General features: G+C 41.2%; 1 protein-coding gene and 1 long non-coding RNA gene across 11 annotated transcripts in view; both read left to right on the top strand.

Moving 5' to 3' along the window:
* Positions 1–9,456, top strand: part of ranbp2 (RAN binding protein 2) — a 45,885-nt gene extending 36,429 nt beyond the window's left edge. For both annotated transcript variants that reach the window (XM_079667232.1, XM_079667233.1), the window contains 2 exons: positions 1,335–1,690; positions 8,839–9,456. In XM_079667232.1, the coding sequence (XP_079523358.1) occupies positions 1,335–1,690; positions 8,839–9,144 (662 nt within the window). In that variant the 3' untranslated portion in view covers positions 9,145–9,456. The remainder of the gene's footprint in view (positions 1–1,334; positions 1,691–8,838) is intronic.
* A 3,109-nt stretch (positions 9,457–12,565) lies between these two features.
* LOC307030035 lies at positions 12,566–15,214 on the top strand. Of its 9 annotated transcripts, none has more exons than XR_013805488.1 (4): positions 12,577–12,773; positions 13,164–14,416; positions 14,573–14,643; positions 15,081–15,214. It is a non-coding gene; the product is annotated as an uncharacterized lncRNA (long non-coding RNA). The 9 variants fall into 9 exon arrangements; XR_013805490.1 differs by having other exon boundaries at positions 14,545–14,643; XR_013805484.1 differs by having other exon boundaries at positions 12,566–12,773; positions 13,164–13,224; positions 13,325–15,214.
* The last annotated feature ends 4,872 nt before the right edge of the window (positions 15,215–20,086 follow it).

Below are 20,086 nucleotides of genomic sequence, written 5' to 3'. Positions count from 1 at the left end.
ACCTTTAAAGACCCAGTGAAGTGCATGTTTTTGCACCAAAATGAAATGGCAGTTTCATTCCTTACATATCATTGTGCCTGTTCATGGCTAAAATAATTTTTAATAATTCATAATTAATGAATTATTAATTTTGCCGTCTGAGCCTAACGGAAGTTGCAGACGATAGTGGCTGTGACGTCACAAGATGTACCCAGTTGCGATTGTAAACATGGCGGAGACTTTGGAAAGTGATACTAGTGTGAGAGAAATGATTGATTTGGACAGCTTTTCGGACAGGATAGTGATCAATTTGGTGCACTTTGAGGGCAACATTAAGAGATTTATGGATACAGCTCTCAACACTCATATGAAACATATATTTCAATAATCAAAAAACATTGGAAGGATTTCTTAACCTATTTTATACAACTAATATTACATAGATGGAAATATTTGTTTACATAGATGACCAAACCCACTGAGATAACTTAGGCTACAGTTTACCTCCCTGAGCTGACGTTATCTCTCTCAGTCCCACAGGAGAGCACTCTCCCTCTCCTTATTGTTGAAACAGCTAATCTCCGTTAGCTCCGAGCTAGCACCAGATGCTAACGACAACCCTGTAACTCTCTCAGTCTCTCTTTCTCTCTCTCTCGAATCGACCAGTGGCCTTTATTTATCATGATCAATCAAAGAATCTACGAAACAATGACACCAGCCAGGCTCACCTTCATCTTTTGGGAACAGAAACATCGCCACTTCGGCAGACTTGACATTACTACAGACAGCGGCAATGCATCGTTTCCCCTGTGTTTTTCATCCCTCTTTCTTCACTGTCGCCTCCATTGTCAGGTTTTCTCGATTGGCAATCACTTCCAGTCGACTCCGACACACTTTCCAGGAAAATACTAGCTCAAAAACGTTGAGAAATTCGACTTTGAAAAAGAGAAAAAATGAACGGTGGTGAATGTAAACAGTGCGGCGGCGTCCATCTCGTGAAGTCACGCAGTAGATCGCAAGCCACGCCCACAAAGGCGAAGGTCGACTGCAGATTTCCCCGGCAAATTCAAAACTCGTCAAATTCGTTGCTATTCCAACATCTTTTGATATGGGTTCCAATGGACAATTTTGGTCATTACTATACGTATTAGCATAACAGATCATGCACAGGTGCACACTTCACAGGGTCTTTAAGTCTAATGCTAATTAGCTACTGAAGAATATCTTGTAGTGATACACTTCCCATTTTATATTGGTATATTTTATAGGCAGGCACTAGTCAATCAGTTATCTGCGCTAACAAGTGTTTTGATGCCTTTTGGATTTCCTGCTCATAGTCTTTTCTGATTTCACAGATGGCGACGGTATAGTGGAGCAGCTGGCGGCTAAGTTCAAGACCCCTGAAATAATGGAAGCCTTCAAGAAGACCTTCTGCGAGTGTCAGAGCCGCTCGGGCCAGACAGAAGGTGACGCCGCGTTCCACTCGACGCCACAGATGTCAAGAGTTCAGGAGCACTCCAGAGACACCAACCCCCGGGTGTTCCTCACGGTTACGGCCGACGGACAACCGCTGGGCACATTGACCATCGAGCTCTTCTCTCACATCGTCCCCAAGACGGCGGAGAACTTCAGGGCTCTCTGCACCGGAGAGAAAGGCTTCGGCCTCCGGGACTCCATCTTCCACAGAGTCATACCGGCATTCATGTGTCAGGTGAGGACCTATCAGGATAGATCAGCACACATAAGCACACATATTTACATGTGACCAAAGCTGCACCTTTAAGTATGATGTGGAAGAGTTGTTACTTAAGTAAAAGTAACAATACTACATTTCGTAAATACTATTTTAGAAGTAAGAGTCCTCCATGCAAAATCTTACTTAAGTAAAAACACAAAAGGTAAAAGTAGTCCTAATGCGTAATGGCCCATTTGAGAATCGTATATATATATATATATATACACACACACACACACACACACACACACACACACACACACACACACACACACACACACACACACACACACACACACACACACACACACACACACACACACACACACACACCCACACAGTCGGGCAAAAAAGTATTTAGTCAGCCACCAATTGTGCAAGTTCTCCCACTTCAAAAGATGAGAGGCCTGTAATTTTCATCCTAGGTATACCTCAACTATGAGAGACAAAATGAGAAAAAATAATCCAGAAAATCACATTGTCTGTTTTCTAAAGGCTTTATTTGCAATTTATGTTGGAAAATAAGTATTTGGTCAATAACAAAAGTTCATCTCAATACTTTGTTATATACCCTTTTCTGTAAGTCTTCACAAGGTTTTGACACACTGTTGCTGGTATTTTGGCCCATTCCTCCATGCAGATCTCCTCTAGAGCAGTGGTTCCCAAACTTTTCAGCCCGCGACCCCCAAAATAACAGTGCCAGAGACTGGCGACCCCCTGTCGGGGGGGTAGTGAATTAATTTCAGTTTTCCGCACTCTCGCGGGAATATCTCCGCAATGGAGCGAGCTTAAGTTTAACTTTCGATTGCATGATATAGCCCAGCGCAACACCTCCGTCAAGCATGTTGCCACTTGTTTGTACCATTTTCAGGCGATTTGTAATCTGTTCTAGAAAAACAATGTGTTTTTTAGGATTTCAAGAAGCATTTAGAACAAACAATGGATGTATTTTATGAACATTTATCCATGCTGAAAGTAGATTTAGATGTGTTAGGAGTGAGATAGAGATTATTATCTAATATATGCATCTGATGAAGCATTGCATGAAGTCTGTTGATGATCAGAGGCTGTTGTTGGGGCTGCATAAACGTTTTTTTATTTTTGTTTTGTTGGCAGACCATACAGGCCTCAGAGAGTTAAACTTGGGCCTGCGACCATAGTTTTATTGTATTTTTTGTTTTGAAAATCCACAGCGGAGGTTTGTGTCGTACTACATGCGGTGTATTTTGCATATCTCTCAGTAGCCAACAATCTGTGAGTCTGTTGGCTCGGACATAAACTTGTGTTTAAAATAATACTACATAATAAATGTAGTCTACATTTCATAATAAGAGGTGTAAAACCTGAGAGGATTTAAAATCGCATTTGAACTAAATGCTTATACAATCTGTATTTGTATTGTTGATTTAATGTGTGAACGAGGCGATATAGAGAAGGTTAAGCTGTCCTTATTAGGCTGTAATTTGTTATATACTGTTGGAATGGGTAAGCAGGCCTATTGTTTTTGGATATTTGTGGAGTTAGGTGATCCATGAGTGTTTTTTATTGGTTAAGTGGTCCTTTGTGTGAAAATGTTTGAGAAACACTGCGCTAGTGGATTGTCAAAGGGGGAGCCTTGTTGCGGGGAAATTATACAGATGGGAAGTCGGCCCATGAAAATGTCTATGCAAACGTTATTATTAATAATAATAATTTTTTTTAAATTATTTTAAAAAAAAAAAACATTTAATACATTTTTTTTTTTTTTTTAAATGTTGTAATCATCTCGTGACCCCCACTTTGGGAACCCCTGCTCTAGAGTGATGACTTTCAACTCCCTCCAAAGATTTTCTATGGGGTTGAGATCTGGTGACTGGCTAGGCCACTCCAGGACCTTGAAATGCTTCTTACGAAGCCACTCCTTCGTTGCCCGGGCGGTGTGTTTGGGATCATTGTCATGCTGAAAGACCCAGCCACATTTCATCTTCAATGCCCTTGCTGATGGAAGGAGGTTGTCACTCAAAATCTCACGATACATGGCCCCATTCATTCTTTCCTTTACACGGATCAGTCGTCCTGGTCCCTTTGCAGAAAAACAGCCCCAAAGCATGATGTTGCCACCCCCATGTTTCACAGTAGGTATGGTGTTCTTTGGATGCAACTCAGCATTCTTTCTCCTCCAAACACGTCTAGTTGAGTTTTTACCAAAAAGTTCTATTTTGGTTTCATCTGACCATATGACATTCTCCCAATCCTCTTCTGGATCATCTAAATGCTCTCTAGCAAACTTCAGACGGGCCTGGACATGTACTGGCTTAAGCAGGGGGACACGTCTGGCACTGCAGGATTTGACTCCCTGGCGGCGTAGTGTGTTACTGATGGTAGCCTTTGTTACTTTGGTCCCAGCTCTCTGCAGGTCATGACTAGGTCCCCCCGTGTGGTTCTGGGATTTTTGCTCACCGTTCTGGTGATCATTTTGACCCCATGGGGTGAGACCTTGCGTGGAGCCCCAGATCGAGGGAGATTATCAGTGGTCTTGTATGTCTTCCATTTTCTAATAATTGCTCCCACAGTTGATTTCTTCACACCAAGCTGCTTACCTATTGCAGATTCAGTCTTCCCAGCCTGGTGCAGGTCTACAATTTTAGTTTATTTAATAATTGATTTAGATTTTGTTTTAGCTAATAATCTAAACCCATAAGTAAATAGTAGCAAAAGCTGTAGAATTGGCTTCTAAATTGTAGAAGTGTAAAGAAGAATAAAAAAACTGAGAACACTCGGGTAAAGTACAAATATCTTTAAATTAGTGCTTGGGTAAATGCACTTTGTTACTATCCACCACTGTATGAAACAAATGTGTCAGCGCTGACATCATTGAATTGCCTCACTGTGTGAGCAGTGTTTCCCACAGAATTTGATTCTATTTGTGGGGGCACACAAATAGAATCCCCCCCCCCAAAGAAAAGCCAGGCCCCTTAACCTATTTGGGTGGTCCACGCATCCACCCCCCCTCAAATAACATAAGACATGCGAGTTCATGGCTACTGTAGACAACGTTCTTGTTGCCTTGTTAATGAGTGAAACACACCGGAGTTGAGGATCTGTAGGGTTTATTCTCCCAAAAATATAATTTAGGCATTTAGCAGACACCTTATTCCAAAGCGATTTACAATGACCAATTACAGGGACATTCTCCCTGGAGTAACCGAGGGCTAAGTGCCTTGCTCAAGGGCAAGTGGCGTTCCAGGCAGGATTTGAACTCGCAGCAACCTTCCGATCATCAGCCCACCTCACTATCCATTAGACCAGGGGTTCCCAAACTTTTTCCCCGAGAGCCCCCCCAAATGACTCCTGTTGCAAGTTAGGCCCCCCCCCACACACACACGCAAGGGGGGGGGGGGGGGGGGGGGGGGGGGGGGGGAGGAGAGGAGGGGGCTGCAACAGTGGTAATTAAAGTTTAAAAGTCTAAAAAATGCTACAACTACTGTCACAAAATGGATGAATGTGAAGTATTTTCTTAAAGGAGGATGAAAGCGTAATTAAGGAGTGACTGATTGTTATTGGACTCAGGATTCATTCATTTGGATTCCCGTTGTATGAAGAAATTAAAGGACGGCACAAGTGGAAACAATTCACAAAGGGTTTAAAACACATGCTCAAAGTAAGCCGGATTTTGCCGATGTGTTTATGTGGATTCAAAAGTCGTAAATAATCTACAAAATGGAGGAGACCGATCTGATCGGAGCAACTGGGAAAAATAATCTATAACTGAAACCGGCATGGACAATGACTATGTTTTTAAAAATGCGCTTATCCAGAAAAGCCCGGTTTGGACACTTTACGGGCAGAACAAACAATTCTATTAAAGAAAAAATTATACATTTCTGTCTTTTCATGCCTATAATACAGGGGTCAGGAACCTTTTTGACTGGGAGAGCCATAAAAGCCAAATATTTCTAAATATATTTCATTGAGAGACATATAGTATTTTTAACGTATAATAAATTAAATATGTCTTACTTTTAATGCGACTTCTGGTGCTGCATGGTTTTGCTGATGGCCTTGTAGTCTGGTTCATACGTGGTGAGGTTGAGCTTCATGCAGGCGTTGAGGCTTCCATCGGTTAAACGTGAGCGTAGGTTGGTCTTAATGTTCCTCATATGCGAGAATGACTGCTCACATGCATATGTAGAGCCAAACATGGTCAATACGGCAATACTCACACGCTGCATTGTGTGGTATGTCACAGGAAGCTCGTTCCAAGTTTTAAGAATCAGCTGGTCTTCAGGTTGAAGATTGTTCATTTCTGTCCATTTGTGTTCCCTCGCCAGCTCTGCTCGCTGTCACGCAAGACTTTCCAACTCTCCATTAAGTGACTTGAACTTACTCATCCACATGTCTGATGCCTTCAGGTCAGCAACTTCCAGCTCAAAGTCTCCGATAGAGACCCCGGGGATGCATGTCAGGTCGATTTTGTCCACTGCACACTCATGTGGATGAGTGATGAACTTGAAAAGACCAGTGCGCGCACGAAATTCTCCAAAACGTGCTTTGAATGACTGCAGGAGATTGGACGTAAAGCCAGCTAGCTGCTGGAGATCCAGATGTTGAGTGGAGTCACTTGCTAAGCATGCATCTCTAAATTGTTGCAGTCTTTCAAAGTGCAGAAGACGACCTGTTTCAATGTCCCTGAGAAAGACTTCCAGCTTGCTTTCAAATGCAAACACTGCTTGTTGAAGGGATGAGATTGTATTTCCAATACCTTGCATTTTCACATTGAGCTGGTTCAGATGGCCAGTTATGTCCACGAGATAGTGAAACTGCAGGAGCCAGTCAGTGTTGTCTAGCTCGGGATGCTTGACGCCTTTCATTTCAAGAAAAGTCCGGATTTCACTCAGGCAAGCTGCAAAACGGCTGAGCACCTTCCCCCTTGACAACCAACGCACGTTGCTGTGTAAAAGCAGACCGGGATAATGATTCCCAACTTCTTCTAACAGAGCTTTAAACTGGCGATCATTTAAAGCTCGGGCAACAATAAAGTTGACCACTCGAATGACCAGCGACATCACCTCACCAAGCTCCTGGCCACACGTCTGAGCGCAAAGCGCCTCCTGGTGCAGGATGCAATGAAAACTTAGGATGGCTCTCTTTTCATGTTCGCGGAGAAGCGCTACAAATCCTTTGTTCTTCCCCAACATACAGGGTGCACCATCAGTACAGACAGAAATAAGTTTATCCATCGGTAGTTTTTTTTCTTTAGCAAACTCCATAAAAGACGTGAATAAATCCTCTCCTCTTGTTGTCCCTTTCATTGGCAAAACAGCCAAGCTTTCCTCACGCAGTGTATCACCTGCAGCATACCTGGCAATTATACTGCACTGAGATAGATGGCTAACGTCTGTTGACTCATCTAACGCGAGAGAAAAGTATGTCCCGGCGTTTATGTCCTTAATTTGTGTTTCCTCGACTTGATTTGCCATCATGATGCTACGATCGTGCACAGTTCTTGCTGACAGGGGCATGTCTTTTATTCGTTTGATTATCTTGTCTTTATTTGGGAAGTCATCAAACAGTTCATTGGCCACATCAAGCATGAATGTCTTGGCATACTCGCCATCTGTGAATGGCTTTCCATTCCTTACTATCGCCAAAGCACCCGCAAAGCTAGCGGAATTCCCGTCACCTTGCTTGGTCCACACACGTAGTTGCTGCTGACTCGTCTGCACTCTCCGCTGTAGCTCCTCGCATGCCCTTTTCCTGCTGTCCCCCGCTGGATATTTCGATGCAAATGAAGCATGGTGCGTATCGAAGTGCCGCTTTATATTTGACCGTTTCATCGATGCAATTTTATCATTGCATATTAGACATACCGCAGATCCTGCTCTCTCCACAAATGCAAATTCCTCTGTCCACGCAGCCTGGAATGCACGGTAATCATCGTCTTTTTTTCTTTTCGCCATCTTTTCCGTTACAAGGGTTGAAGCGGATAAACTAGTTGGCTATCTGATAAAATTGATTTCTTCACCTTTACAATGACCCGGACATGCTCGCGAGCCATTGGTTCCCGACCCGACCCATGGGTGACCCGTGACCCGTGACCCGTGAAATTTATCTTCAAAACTAATTTCTGTTTACTTTAAAATTACACAGTATTATTAAGAAATATCACAAGTATCTTTTTCTTTTTTTTTAACTCAAAATTATCTGGGAGCCATATGCCGTCACCGGAAGAGCCATATAGGGCTCGCGAGCCATAGGTTCCCGACCGCTGCTATAATAGCTACTAACTTGAATTTGTCTTCAAATTAATTAATCAATTATTTTTTATATGTTATTGTAATGTAGAGACAAGGCTTTTAGTGACAATCATGTATTGCATTACAATTATATGTAAAAAAAGAATTAAAAAAGTCTAAATTTGATATTTGGCCTCAAATTATCTGAGGCCTGGCGCCCCCTCTGCGATCTTTGGCGCCCCCCAGGTTGGGAACCACTGCATTAGACCACCATAAGTGTGTGTGTGTGTGTGTGTGTGTGTGTGTGTGTGTGTGTGTGTGTGTGTGTGTGTGTGTGTGTGTGTGTGTGTGTGTGTGTGTGTGTGTGTGTGTGTGTGTGTGTGTGTGTGTGTGTGTGTGTGTGTGTGTGTGTGTGTGTGTGTGTGTGTGTGTGTGTGTGTGTGTGTGTGTGTGTGTGTGTGTGTGTGTGTGTGTGTGTGTGTATTTTACATTACAGAGGGATGGTTATTTTGTACAAAATAAATGATAAAAACAGCTTTGATGCAGAATGTTTCCATAATTAACAAGAATATACATTGGATTGATTTTTAATAATTGTAATGTACTTTAATTATGCAATGTGCAGATATATTATGTAGTAATATATAAAAGTAGTAGATCGGGTCGCTATTGGCAGATTATTACAAAATGTGCAGATATTAAACTTCAGGGACTGGTAGTCAGTGACTGATCTCGTTCATGGGACATTCTGGAAGTATTTCAGTCGCACTGATTTGAGGCTGCAGAGATTAAAGTGACAATGAAGATAACATGTGGATGTTAGTTCTCGCTTTCAGATGTGATGAGTTGGCCAATAAAAGAGGCCTCCCTTATGTAAAAAGACTAACGAGTTCCCCAATGTTCTTTCAGGGAGGCGACATCACCAACAGTGATGGCACTGGAGGGAAGTCCATTTTTGGCAGCAAGTTTGAGGATGAGAACTTCGATGTTCGGCACACGGGCCCAGGCATTCTGTCCATGGCCAATCGAGGCCGAGATACCAACAACTCGCAGTTCTTCATCACCCTGAAGAAAGCCGAACACCTGGACTTCAAACACGTGTCTTTCGGGTGGGTGCGGGACGGCATGGACGTGGTGCAGCAGATGGGGGAGCTGGGCACAAAGGGAGGCCCGCCCACAAAGAGGCTGGTCATCACTGACTGTGGACAACTGTAGCTTTTGAAATGAGGACAATGAGAAGTCTTCTTTAGGCTATTGGTCTGATAAAACAAGACTTTGGATAATGATGTGTCCCCTCCTGCTTGAACTGAATCCTTAAACATTAGGCATATGAGAATTGAACACTGATCACAGGACTTCATCATAGAAACGTGGCTCTGGTAGCCTGGAATTAGAAATGTCATCCTTTTTAACACAATCACAACGGGAAACATGGTGTCGTATGTGGGAGGAGGCAGACATAGTATACTTTTCTCTGTTGCACTTGTATCTTTATCGTCCTCTGTCAATAAATTGAAATTATTTGTTTATGTGTGTATAATAATTGTACATGGTTTACTATTTTAATGTTCTTTCTTTTGTTTTCTATTTTGTCTTGCACGTGCTCAACTTCAATGTGCCGTGCTGGTCCGCTTCATAAGCGCCTCCTGAGTATTCGGTCCCTTTTTTAGAGGACGGAGACACCTGGTTTGGATTTTACAAGGGCAAACCATTATAGTTTGAGATATTCACAGAGTTGAAATGGTGCTTGTTGTACTAAAATATGATGATAAAGAAAAAATAAAGTTGCTTTACAAGTATTGTAGATTTTTAGATTTCATTTTAAAATGTAAATGTTTCCCCTTGCACAATGAAAAACAAATGTTTCTGGCAATATTCTTCTATAAGATGCATCCAAAAAGTGTGTCCTACCTGTCAAGTGTGGTGATACAATGCTACATTGTGGGTCACATGCTTTATATATACAGTCTATGGTCACATGACATCTATAGAAAAAACACATTATTAGACACAGCTTGACAAAATGTGCGACCTGGACTTATACCGAAGACTTATGACTTCACTTCTACTTGTAAAAACGTACCTTCCCTAAGCACAAAGATAAAAGAAAATGTAAAACTTTCTGGAGAAAATTTATTTTCCTTCACTTTCTATTTACAAACAAAAGTAAAAAAAACGATTTTGAGGTACTTCACTTCAGTAGTTCCATTTTATGCTGTCCTTCTACTCTACTTAAATTCAGAGGTACATATTGTTCTTTCGCTCCACTACATTATTTAGTACCTTTAGTTACTTAGCAGATATGGATTAGAACATATAATCAACCCTTAAATAAGACTTTTTTGGTAACACTATACAAAAATATAAATGCAACACTTTTGTTTTTGCTCCCATTTTTCATGAGATGGACTCAAAGATCTAAAACATTTTCTACACAAAATAACCATTTCTCTCAAATATTGTTCACAAATCTGAAAAAATCTGTGATAGTGAGCACTTCTCCTTTGCCGAGATAATCCATCCCACCTCACAGGTGTGGCATATCAAGATGCTGATTAGACAGCATGATTATTGCACAGGTGTGCCTTAGGCTGGCCACAATAAAAGGCCACTCTGAAACGTGCAGTTTTGCTTTATTGGGGGGGTCTGGGGGGGTCCGAAAACCAGTCAGTATCTGGTGTGACCACCATTTGCCTCACGCACTGCAACACATCTCCTTTGCATAGAGTTGATCAGGTTGTTGATTGTGGCCTGTGGAATGTTGTTCCACTCCTCTTCAATGGCTGTGCGAAGTTGCTGGATGTTGGCAGGAACTGGAACACGCTGTCGTATACGCCGATCCAGAGCATCCCAAACATGCTCAATGGGTGACATGTTAGGGTTAGGGTTAGGGTTTAACCCTAGGGTTTTCGGACCCCCCCAGACCCCCCCAATAAAGCAAAACTGCACGTTTCAGAGTGGCCTTTTATTGTGGCCAGCCTAAGGCACACCTGTGCAATAATCATGCTGTCTAATCAGCATCTTGATATGCCACACCTGTGAGGAAGGATGGATTATCTCAGGAAAGGAGAAGTGCTCACTATCACAGATTTTTTCAGATTTGTGAACAATATTTGAGAGAAATGGTTATTTTGTGTATATAGAAAATGTTTTAGAGCTTTGAGTTCATCTCATGAAAAATGGGAGCAAAAACAGAAGTGTTGCATTTATATTTTTGTTCAGTGTATTAAGGTACACAAGTTAACCATCAACTAGATGTTAATTAACATGCATATTAGCAGTATGTTGGCTCTTTATTAGTCATTATAAAACACTTATTAATGCCTTATTCTACATGACCATATTCTACAAGTAATAAGCCATTAGTTGAGAGTTTTTCCTCAATAACCCTCTAATTAGTGCTTATTTATTGCAATAAGGGAGGTTGAGAGGTTTCTCAATTCTTAAATGTCCCCTCCTCAACTCCCCTCCTCGATACTTAAGCCTCATCCCAATACTCCTCCTCGACTCCTCTCTTCCCCTCCTCCGGGACTTGACCCGGAAATCGATCAAGACACGTCATTTTGAAGGACGTCCCAATAGCTGAAATGCTCACGGAGGAGTCGAGGAGGGGTGAGGGAGGAGGCGTGCGGGAGGAGACGAAAGGGAGGATACTCGCGAGCAGACTATGCGGAAGTGTTTTCACTACTCGCGTATAAAAGCCCCGCCCCCACCTTCACAGCTGGTCGATTTCAACAGAGGAAAATCGACAACTGGAAGATGAGTGGAAAAGCGTCACATAAATGTATAAGTGCTCACAGCTCCGTGGGAATTATTATGTGCAATTCATTTCTAAACGGCTTTCACATTACTATAATTATATTTTTATTGAAATGTAGTCTACATTTTACACCAAAACGGAACACAAAAGCAGGACCAACCATCATACATTGAATTCCTTGACTAACAAGAGAAAGATTCATTCATTTAAATAAATATTTAACAACAAATGGGCCGGTTCTAAAGGGTTATTCAGTTAAGCCCGATGAGAGGGGATACAGCTGTGCAGATGTTGTCATCAATAACAGACGTTGTTTAAAAGTGACGTTTGAGTGAACGAGGACATTCCAATTAATACCTGAGGATTCCTCTGTCCTCGCGTCACCTCCTCGTGTCTCTCGCTCGCATCTTACGGAGGTGGAGCTAAGACGCAAGGAAGGGAAGCGAGTGAGGGAAAGGAGGAGTTGAGGAGGGGTATTGGGATGAGGCTAAGGCCACGTCTCAGGTCGACTATTTTCATTTCCTCGCTCCTCGGTCTCACCGGAAGTTAATGGAGGAGCGATAACCGAGGAACATCCTCCTATGAAATCCTCAGATATTCGCCCCGCCCCCTTACTGTGTATCGCTCACTGATTGGACGATGCAGCGCATGCACTGATCTGATGCTTCTTGACATGAGAGCAGTTTCCCAGCGGAGTGAAGAAAATACATGAAACTCACGAGAGTGAATTAATTGAAACAAAACACAGTATAAACTGAGGAGTGACTCTCGTGAGTCTTCACTCCGCTGGGAAACTGCTCTCATGTCAAAAAGCATCAGATCAGTGCATGCGCTGCATTCGCCCAATCAGTGAGCGATACACAGTAAGGGGGCGGGGCGAGTATCTGAGGATTTCATCGGAGGATGGTCTGGTGCAGCGCCGTATAGACTGAGAGTTACGTCATCTCCGTTCACTCCAATGGACCACTTTTTTACAGCAATGGCAGATCGTGGAGCCTCTCAATCGTTCCCCGGAAGTTAGCGCCAAGGCTAGCAGAGCTGTAGAGTTGCAGCATAATAGACCGTTCGTGACGGACTTTTAAAGGTAAGAAGAAGTTTAAAGATTTATATTGCGGATATTATCAGTACATCTGATTCAAATTAACATGTGTATTAAAGGATGTCAGTGGATTATCCCTAAATTAGTAGATTTAGGGAACGTTTACAGATAACAGATAAAGCTAGGATTCCGGATCAAGTTAGCAACACACGGTGAACAGCCTTTTAATTGTAAATTCCGTTCTCTTAATGTCATTTCGTCCAACGTTGTTGAATTAGAGAAGAGGGGCTTCTAAAAGGGATTGTATGCGGGGGTGGAGGGAGTTAAATATTAGATAAATATAACTTTGGTGCGTGTAAGAGTGAGTGTTTTTAGCAGAGCCATATTGTGTCCTTGTGATTATGTTGATTATTACCTGTCTGTATAATGTTGCAGCTCAGCTGATTTTGGATTGATGGCAAAGGGAGAGGGACTTAAGTGAGAGTGAAAACACAAGGTAAGTTTAATACTACTGTTTTATATAAGTAAGCATACTAAACATGTATTCTATCACTGTATTATATAAGTAATCTTGTTAGTAACCTACTGTATGGCAGGTGAAGGGGCAGTGATGTTACAGGTGGAGGAGCAAAACTGCAAGACTGCAAACTCACAAGACAGAGAAATCAAAGTTTGTTCTCCAGAGAAAAGGTTGATTTCACTTCATTTATTTCATATTTTCTAAAGATGTGGAAATGGCAACAAAAAAAAACTTGAGAGCTGCAACCAAGACAACTGTAACAACATGAGTAGAGAGCCACCAAGGTTTTTCAAGTCCCTCTCTTACTCCATTTTGCCAACCCAAACTTCCAGGTACATGACGGGACACCTTGCTTGTTTTTGTTGTTTGCGCTCCTCTGGCTGGGTGCTGGCAGGTGGAGGGTAGTGATGTTGGCAGGTGGAGGGCAGTGATGTTACGGGTGGAGGGGCAGTGATGTTAGCTGTTACACACCAGGCTCAAACTTAACACATTGCATCCTTCTTTGCAGTGTCCTTATTCCTGGAAGGGGAATCTGCAATTCCTGCAGAGTTTTGTAACCCGTTGGTCCGCACGCAAAGCAAATTTTTAAAGCCTTCTTAATTGTCTCATTGCTCCATTTCATCCCCTTTGTGGTGAGTCTGCCTAATGCCTTAGGTTGGTCTTTTTAAAACGTTCTCTTATATTTTTGTCCCTAATTTTCATTGTTTTCTTGAGAGCTGCATTTTCCTTCCTGATTTTTCTTAGTGCAGACTTTGCTTTTTTGGTGATTCCTTCTTGGCTCTTTAATTTTCTCTTTAATTTTTTTAATAGATCTGTTTGACTGGCTGCTGGTTCCCTCGTATGCTGACTGGCTGCTGGTTCCCTTGTATGCTGACTGGCTGCTGGTTCCCTCGTATGCTGACTGGCTGCTGGTCCCCTCGTATGCTGACTGGCTGCTGGTTCCCTCGTATGCTGACTGGCTGCTGGTTCCCTCGTATGCTGACTGGCTGCTGGTTCCCTCGTATGCTGACTGGCTGCTGGTCCCCTCGTATGCTGACTGGCTGCTGGCTGAGTGGGTGGTGTCCACCCTCCCTGTCTCTCCTCACTAGCCATGTCCTCTCTTTCTTCACCCTCACTTTCCTTTCTCTCAGTCTCCTCATCCCTTCTTCCCTCAATCTTTGAGACTAATGTAAGTAGAAGATATGGCACTGTAGATTTTCGAACATTTAAAATATTATACCACTTAAAAATAAGAAATATGACTTTTGTTACTAAGAATTCATACTTATTCTACCTGTGTCACCTTTCACACTATAGCTGTGATCATGAGCTATGGGCTTTGTAGATACAGGTCATGGGGTGAATCGTGATGCAGGGGCCCTTCTCTTTTCGACCACAGGGCGATGCACGAAGATGGTGGGTATAGCCTCTGCTCTCAGCCTAGTCTTGCCCTTTTTTGTCTTGACAAACCGGTCTGCATCAAAATGTGCCTGCGGAGTGACTTGAGGTTACTTCACACACAGAACAACTCAGTTTTGTCTGCCCACATACATATTCCATAGTGGTTGAATACACAGTATTAGGAAACACTTTAAACTTATTGGACATGTTATACTCATTACATACTGTATATAAAATATGACCAAGAATGTGAGACAACTTTATAGAAATTCATATCACATCTGTTACTGATGCCATTTGTCATACTTTGTTAAACTCACAAATAATAAAGTTCCATAACTTCAGTTGGGAACAAAGACCACACCTTATCTCCCCAAGGCAATTTCCCATCCAATAGGTGTGCTATATAGGTGTGTATAACCCTTTCTCCTGTCTGTTACTCCCTCTTTCAGCACAAGAACCAGAGGGGGATTCAATGGAGCCTGAATACCTGCACTGAGACCCTCACCCTGCACCCTGAGTCTCAACTCTCAGTGTTTTTCAAGCCTTTCCCTGTTTTTTTGTATTAAACAAAACATTAAGCTTTCCCAATGGTGTGGTTTTCGTTTGGGAAAAAGTGCAAATGCAGTGTTTGTATATAATATCCTCACATATTTTTTTGCTGTTGGTCGTGAAATTGCTCCTGCTGACTTGAGCAAGCCATTTTTTCCTCCGCTTTGTGTCAGTGGGGAAGCCGTACATTCGTACTCCTTTCTCGGAGTGATTTGAGCATCCCCAGGCAGCACAGCAAACCATGGTGGCGACTAGGAGGCAGCACAGCAAACCAGGACAACACGGAGGAAAAGGCACAGACAAACTGCATGATATGCTATTCAATGTTTATTGAATTCCATGTATTTGCAATGGATGTTCCTAAAACAACACATTTAACATCATCATCATGTTGCTGCTGCTGCTGCTGCTGCTGCTGCTAGTCCTTTGATAGTCACCTGTCGTTCTCCTCTCCTTTCTGAAAGCCATAAAGATGACATTAGTCATTTAGATAACTTGTGTCCTCAATTACCATGGGATTACTGAAACTACCATGAATTTAAGAAAATGGTAGAAATTAATCTAATCTGAATTTTGAAGCATTCCTTTAGATCCCCTCCCTCTAAATATATCAATAAACATTAGAAAGTGATGCTCCTGACTACCATACAAGTTTAAGAAGATAATATTGGTTTTAAAGAATTCAAAGCTATAAACAGCAACAGGCTCTTTAACCAAGGCACTGTTAGCCTAACATGTAAACTAGTTGTTCACACTAATCCTAATATTATCACTTAATATTAGCAAATTCTATTTTATTTTTTAAAACATATTGATGTAAATACATACACATATCGATTTGTTTTATAAATATTGCAAATCAAAACCTTTATTCACTAATAATTACCAAAAATCGTAGTTCTATCTCCTGTTATCAATGCATTCACATTGCCCGCCATGAACTTCCGGGGAACGATCCTCGTCTGCATGAACCACGTGACGATAACCGTTTTTGGACTTCCGCTGTCGTAACTCTTCTATCTATACGGCGCTGGTCTGGTGGTTCCTCGGTTATCGCTCCTCGCTCCTCCGGCAGAAATATGAGCCATTGGACGGTACTCAAGATGGCGCAGACAAATCAACTTCCGGTGAGACCGAGGAGCGAGGAAATGAAAATAGCCGACCTGAGACGGGGCCGAGGAAGGGACATTTAAGAATTGAGAAACATCTATTGAGAAAATGCGTTAGCATTCGCGCTAGCGTTAGCATACACGGTAGCGTTAGCCATACTAGCCTGTATACATGCTATTGTACAGCTAGCATTAGCTATTTTTAGCTTGTTTACACTTAGCGGTCCTATGTGTTAATCTGTGTATGTTACACTTGCATGTATGAGATCATTAAATGCCTTGTAACTTATTTTTCTTATAGTTTAATTCCGTTTGAATGTCAGTGGACTGCAAATAAGTCAATAAAGGAGCATGGCTGCTCATTCCCTGGCTCTCAAAAGAGTTTGGCTGGCTGTTTAATCTATGTTCACACTGAGACAGTTCAACACATAGAAAGAACAGTACACCTATTGTGTAAGTACATACAAAGCAGGTCACACAGTATGATCACAAATACATAAAAATCAGTTTTTATTGAAAAAAAAATACTTTTTTTTTTACACATACAGTGTATAGTATGTGTTCTCAGCCTTGGAGAAACTTGACATGTTTTGGGATGTGTCTGAACCTCTCTTTAGTGGTTCATTAATAAAACTGATATTTCAACGTGTGCCCACTTTGTTCATGTACTGTTGAGGTTAATTTGTAGTTGTGTGCTATAATGTATTTACAAAGTGTGAAGAGGAGGCAACTTTAGAATAGGGAACCTGTTCAGGTCAATTAGAGTCAAACTACTAGCTTATTGGATATGAAAAAGACTTCACTTTAGAATAGGGAACATATTCTTAGATAGAAATACCTCATTAGAGTCAAATTACTAGCTTATTGGTTATGAACAAGACTTCACTTTAAAATAGGGAACATGTTCTTAGATATAAATAGCTAATTTTGAGTTGTTTAGACTTAATTAACACTTGTAGTTTCATGTTTTGTTACATAAGGATAGATCATATTTGTTAAGTGTTATTATGGGAGAATTACTATTCTTGTGCTACTACTGCCTTATTAGGCCCATATTGGGCAGCGCATATTAAGACCAAAACTCATGTACAATAAGTTCCTTACTTGCAACAAATAAGCACTAATTAGAGGGTTATTGAGGAAAAACTCTCAACTAACGGCTTATTACTTGTAGAATATGGTCATGTAGAATAAGGCATTAATAAGTGTTTTATAATGACTAATAAAGAGCCAATATACTGCTAATATGCATGTTAATTAACAACTAGTTGATGGTTCATTTGTGTACCTTAATATAAAGTGTTACCGACTTTTGTTACACCTGGATTACATTCCCATGCTACCAAGTAGTAAATAAAATAATAAAACGTGTTCCACCTTTACAAGCTTGATTAACACATGAATAGATCAATGATTATAATCAAATCATACGATATAAATGATTTTGTCATTTAGTTATATTTAATTATGTTGAGATGTAAAATATTTTGTTACTTTTACTTGAATAACATTTTGAAAAATGGTATTACTTATCTGTTATTTGTTTTTTTTTAATTGTTATTGTAGTTTTTATTGTGCCTTTTATATAATATGTAAGTCTACTTTAACTAACTGCACTCTTGCAGTTGTAAAACCGTAAATGTCCTCGACAAATAAAGGAAATCTGATTCAGAATAGCGCAGGTCCCCTCTTCCTGCAGTGGTCCGGCTCTACAACCACCACGGCCCCTGCCTAGTAGACCCCACCTCTGTTGTAAAATACCACCAATGTGCAATAATGTAAAAACAAACAAATACAGCAACAACTATGTGCAATATACAGGACTGTCTCAGAAAATTAGAATATTGTGATAAAGTTCTTTATTTTCTGTAATGCAATTAAAAAAACAAAAATGTCATACATTCTGGATTCATTACAAATCAACTGAAATATTGCAAGCCTTTTATTATTTTAATATTGCTGATTATGGCATACAGCTTAAGAAAACTCAAATATCCTATCTCTAAATATTAGAATATCATGAAAAAGTATACTAGTAGGGTGTTCAACGAATCACTTGAATCGTCTAATTAACTCGAAACACCTGCAAGGGTTTCCTGAGCCTTGAAAAACACTCAGCTTGGTTCAGTAAACTAAATCACAAGTATGGGGAAGACTGCTGATCTGACTGCTGTCCAGAGGACCGTCATTGACACCCTCCATCAGGAGGGTAAGACACAAAAAGAAATTTCTCAAAGAGCAAGCTGTTCACAGAGTGCAGTTTCAAAGCACATCCACAAAAAGTCTGTTGGAAGGGGGAAATGTGGCAGGAAACGCTGCACAACCAAGAGAGATGACCGCAGCCTTAACAGCATTGTGAAGAAGAGTCGCTTCCAGAATTTGGGGGAGCTTCAAAGACAGTGGACTGAAGCTGGAGTCCAGGTATCAAAAGTCACTGTTCACAGACGTGTCCGGGAAATGGGCTACAATAGCCGTATTCCCATGGTCAAGCCACTTCTGAACTCAAGACAACGGAAGAGGCGTCTGACTTGGGCTAAGGAAAAGAAGCACTGGACAGTTGCACAGTGGTCCAAAGTCCTCTTTTCAGACGAAAGCAAGTTTTGTATTTCATTTGGAAGTCAAGGCGCCAGAGTCTGGAGAAAGGCTGGAGAGGAGCAAAATCCAAGTTGCTTGAAATCCAGTGTGAAGTTCCCACAGTCAGCGATGGTTTGGGGAGCCATGTCAGCTGCTGGTGTTGGTCCACTGTGTTTCATCAAGCCCAGAGTAAATGCAGCTGTGTACCAAGAGATTTTAGAGCACTACATGCTTCCGTCTGCTGAAAAGCTCTATGGAGATGAGGAATTCATTTTCCAGCATGATCTGGCACCTGCCCACAGTGCCAAAACCACCAGTAACTGGTGTACTGACCATGGCATTACTGTCCTCGATTGGCCTGCAAATTCCCCTGACCTGAACCCCATAGAGAATATGTGGGGTATTGTGAAGAAGAAGCTGAAAGACACCAGACCCAACAATGCTAATGAGCTAAAGGCCGCTATTGAAGCATCCTGGGCATCCATAACACCTCAGCAATGCCACAGGCTGATTGCCTCCATGCCACGCCGCATTGATGCAGTAATCCGTGCAAAAGGATTCCCAACCAAGTACTGAGTGCATTAATGGACATTTTCAAATGTTTGACTGTGTTTTGCTGTTATAAATCTTTTTTTTTTACTTGGTCTGAGGAACTATTCTAATTTTTTGAGATAGGATTTTGGAGTTTTCTTAAGCTGTATGCTATAATCAGCAATATTAAAATAATAAAAGGCTTGCAATATTTCAGTTGATTTGTAATGAATCCAGAATGTATGACATTTTTGTTTTTTTAATTGCATTACAGAAAATAAAGAACTTTATCACAATATTCTAATTTTCTGAGACAGTCCTGTATGCTGCTAATATATTCAGTGTTTCCCCTACCATTGTCTTGGAGGGGCGCTGCGCCCTGCCAAAGGAGCCCCGCGCCCCCCCTGAAATTCAAGGTGTTTAAAAAATACAATTATAATTTTTCTTTTTATATTTGGAACCAAATTGCAAGTAATTTACATTTGAATTGTTTTTATTTTTATTTTAAATACTATGTGCATGCCTTTTGTATATGATAGTCTTTATTTATATATTATTTTCTTCAATGATTTGCAAACAACACACCCTCCCCCTTCACTGAGTCTAAAACTGTTGGCAACTTTGTTAAATCTATACTTTGGTGTAACAACGTACATTTTCCCTTTGTAGGAGGAATATAGGAATTCTGATGA

Source organism: Notothenia rossii (genome assembly GCF_949606895.1).
Source record: "Notothenia rossii genome assembly, chromosome: 2".
In the NCBI taxonomy this organism is placed as follows: Eukaryota; Metazoa; Chordata; class Actinopteri; order Perciformes; family Nototheniidae; genus Notothenia; species Notothenia rossii.
The sequence above is the reverse complement of the archived record's forward strand: the minus strand, read 5'-3'. Positions and strand labels throughout refer to the sequence as shown.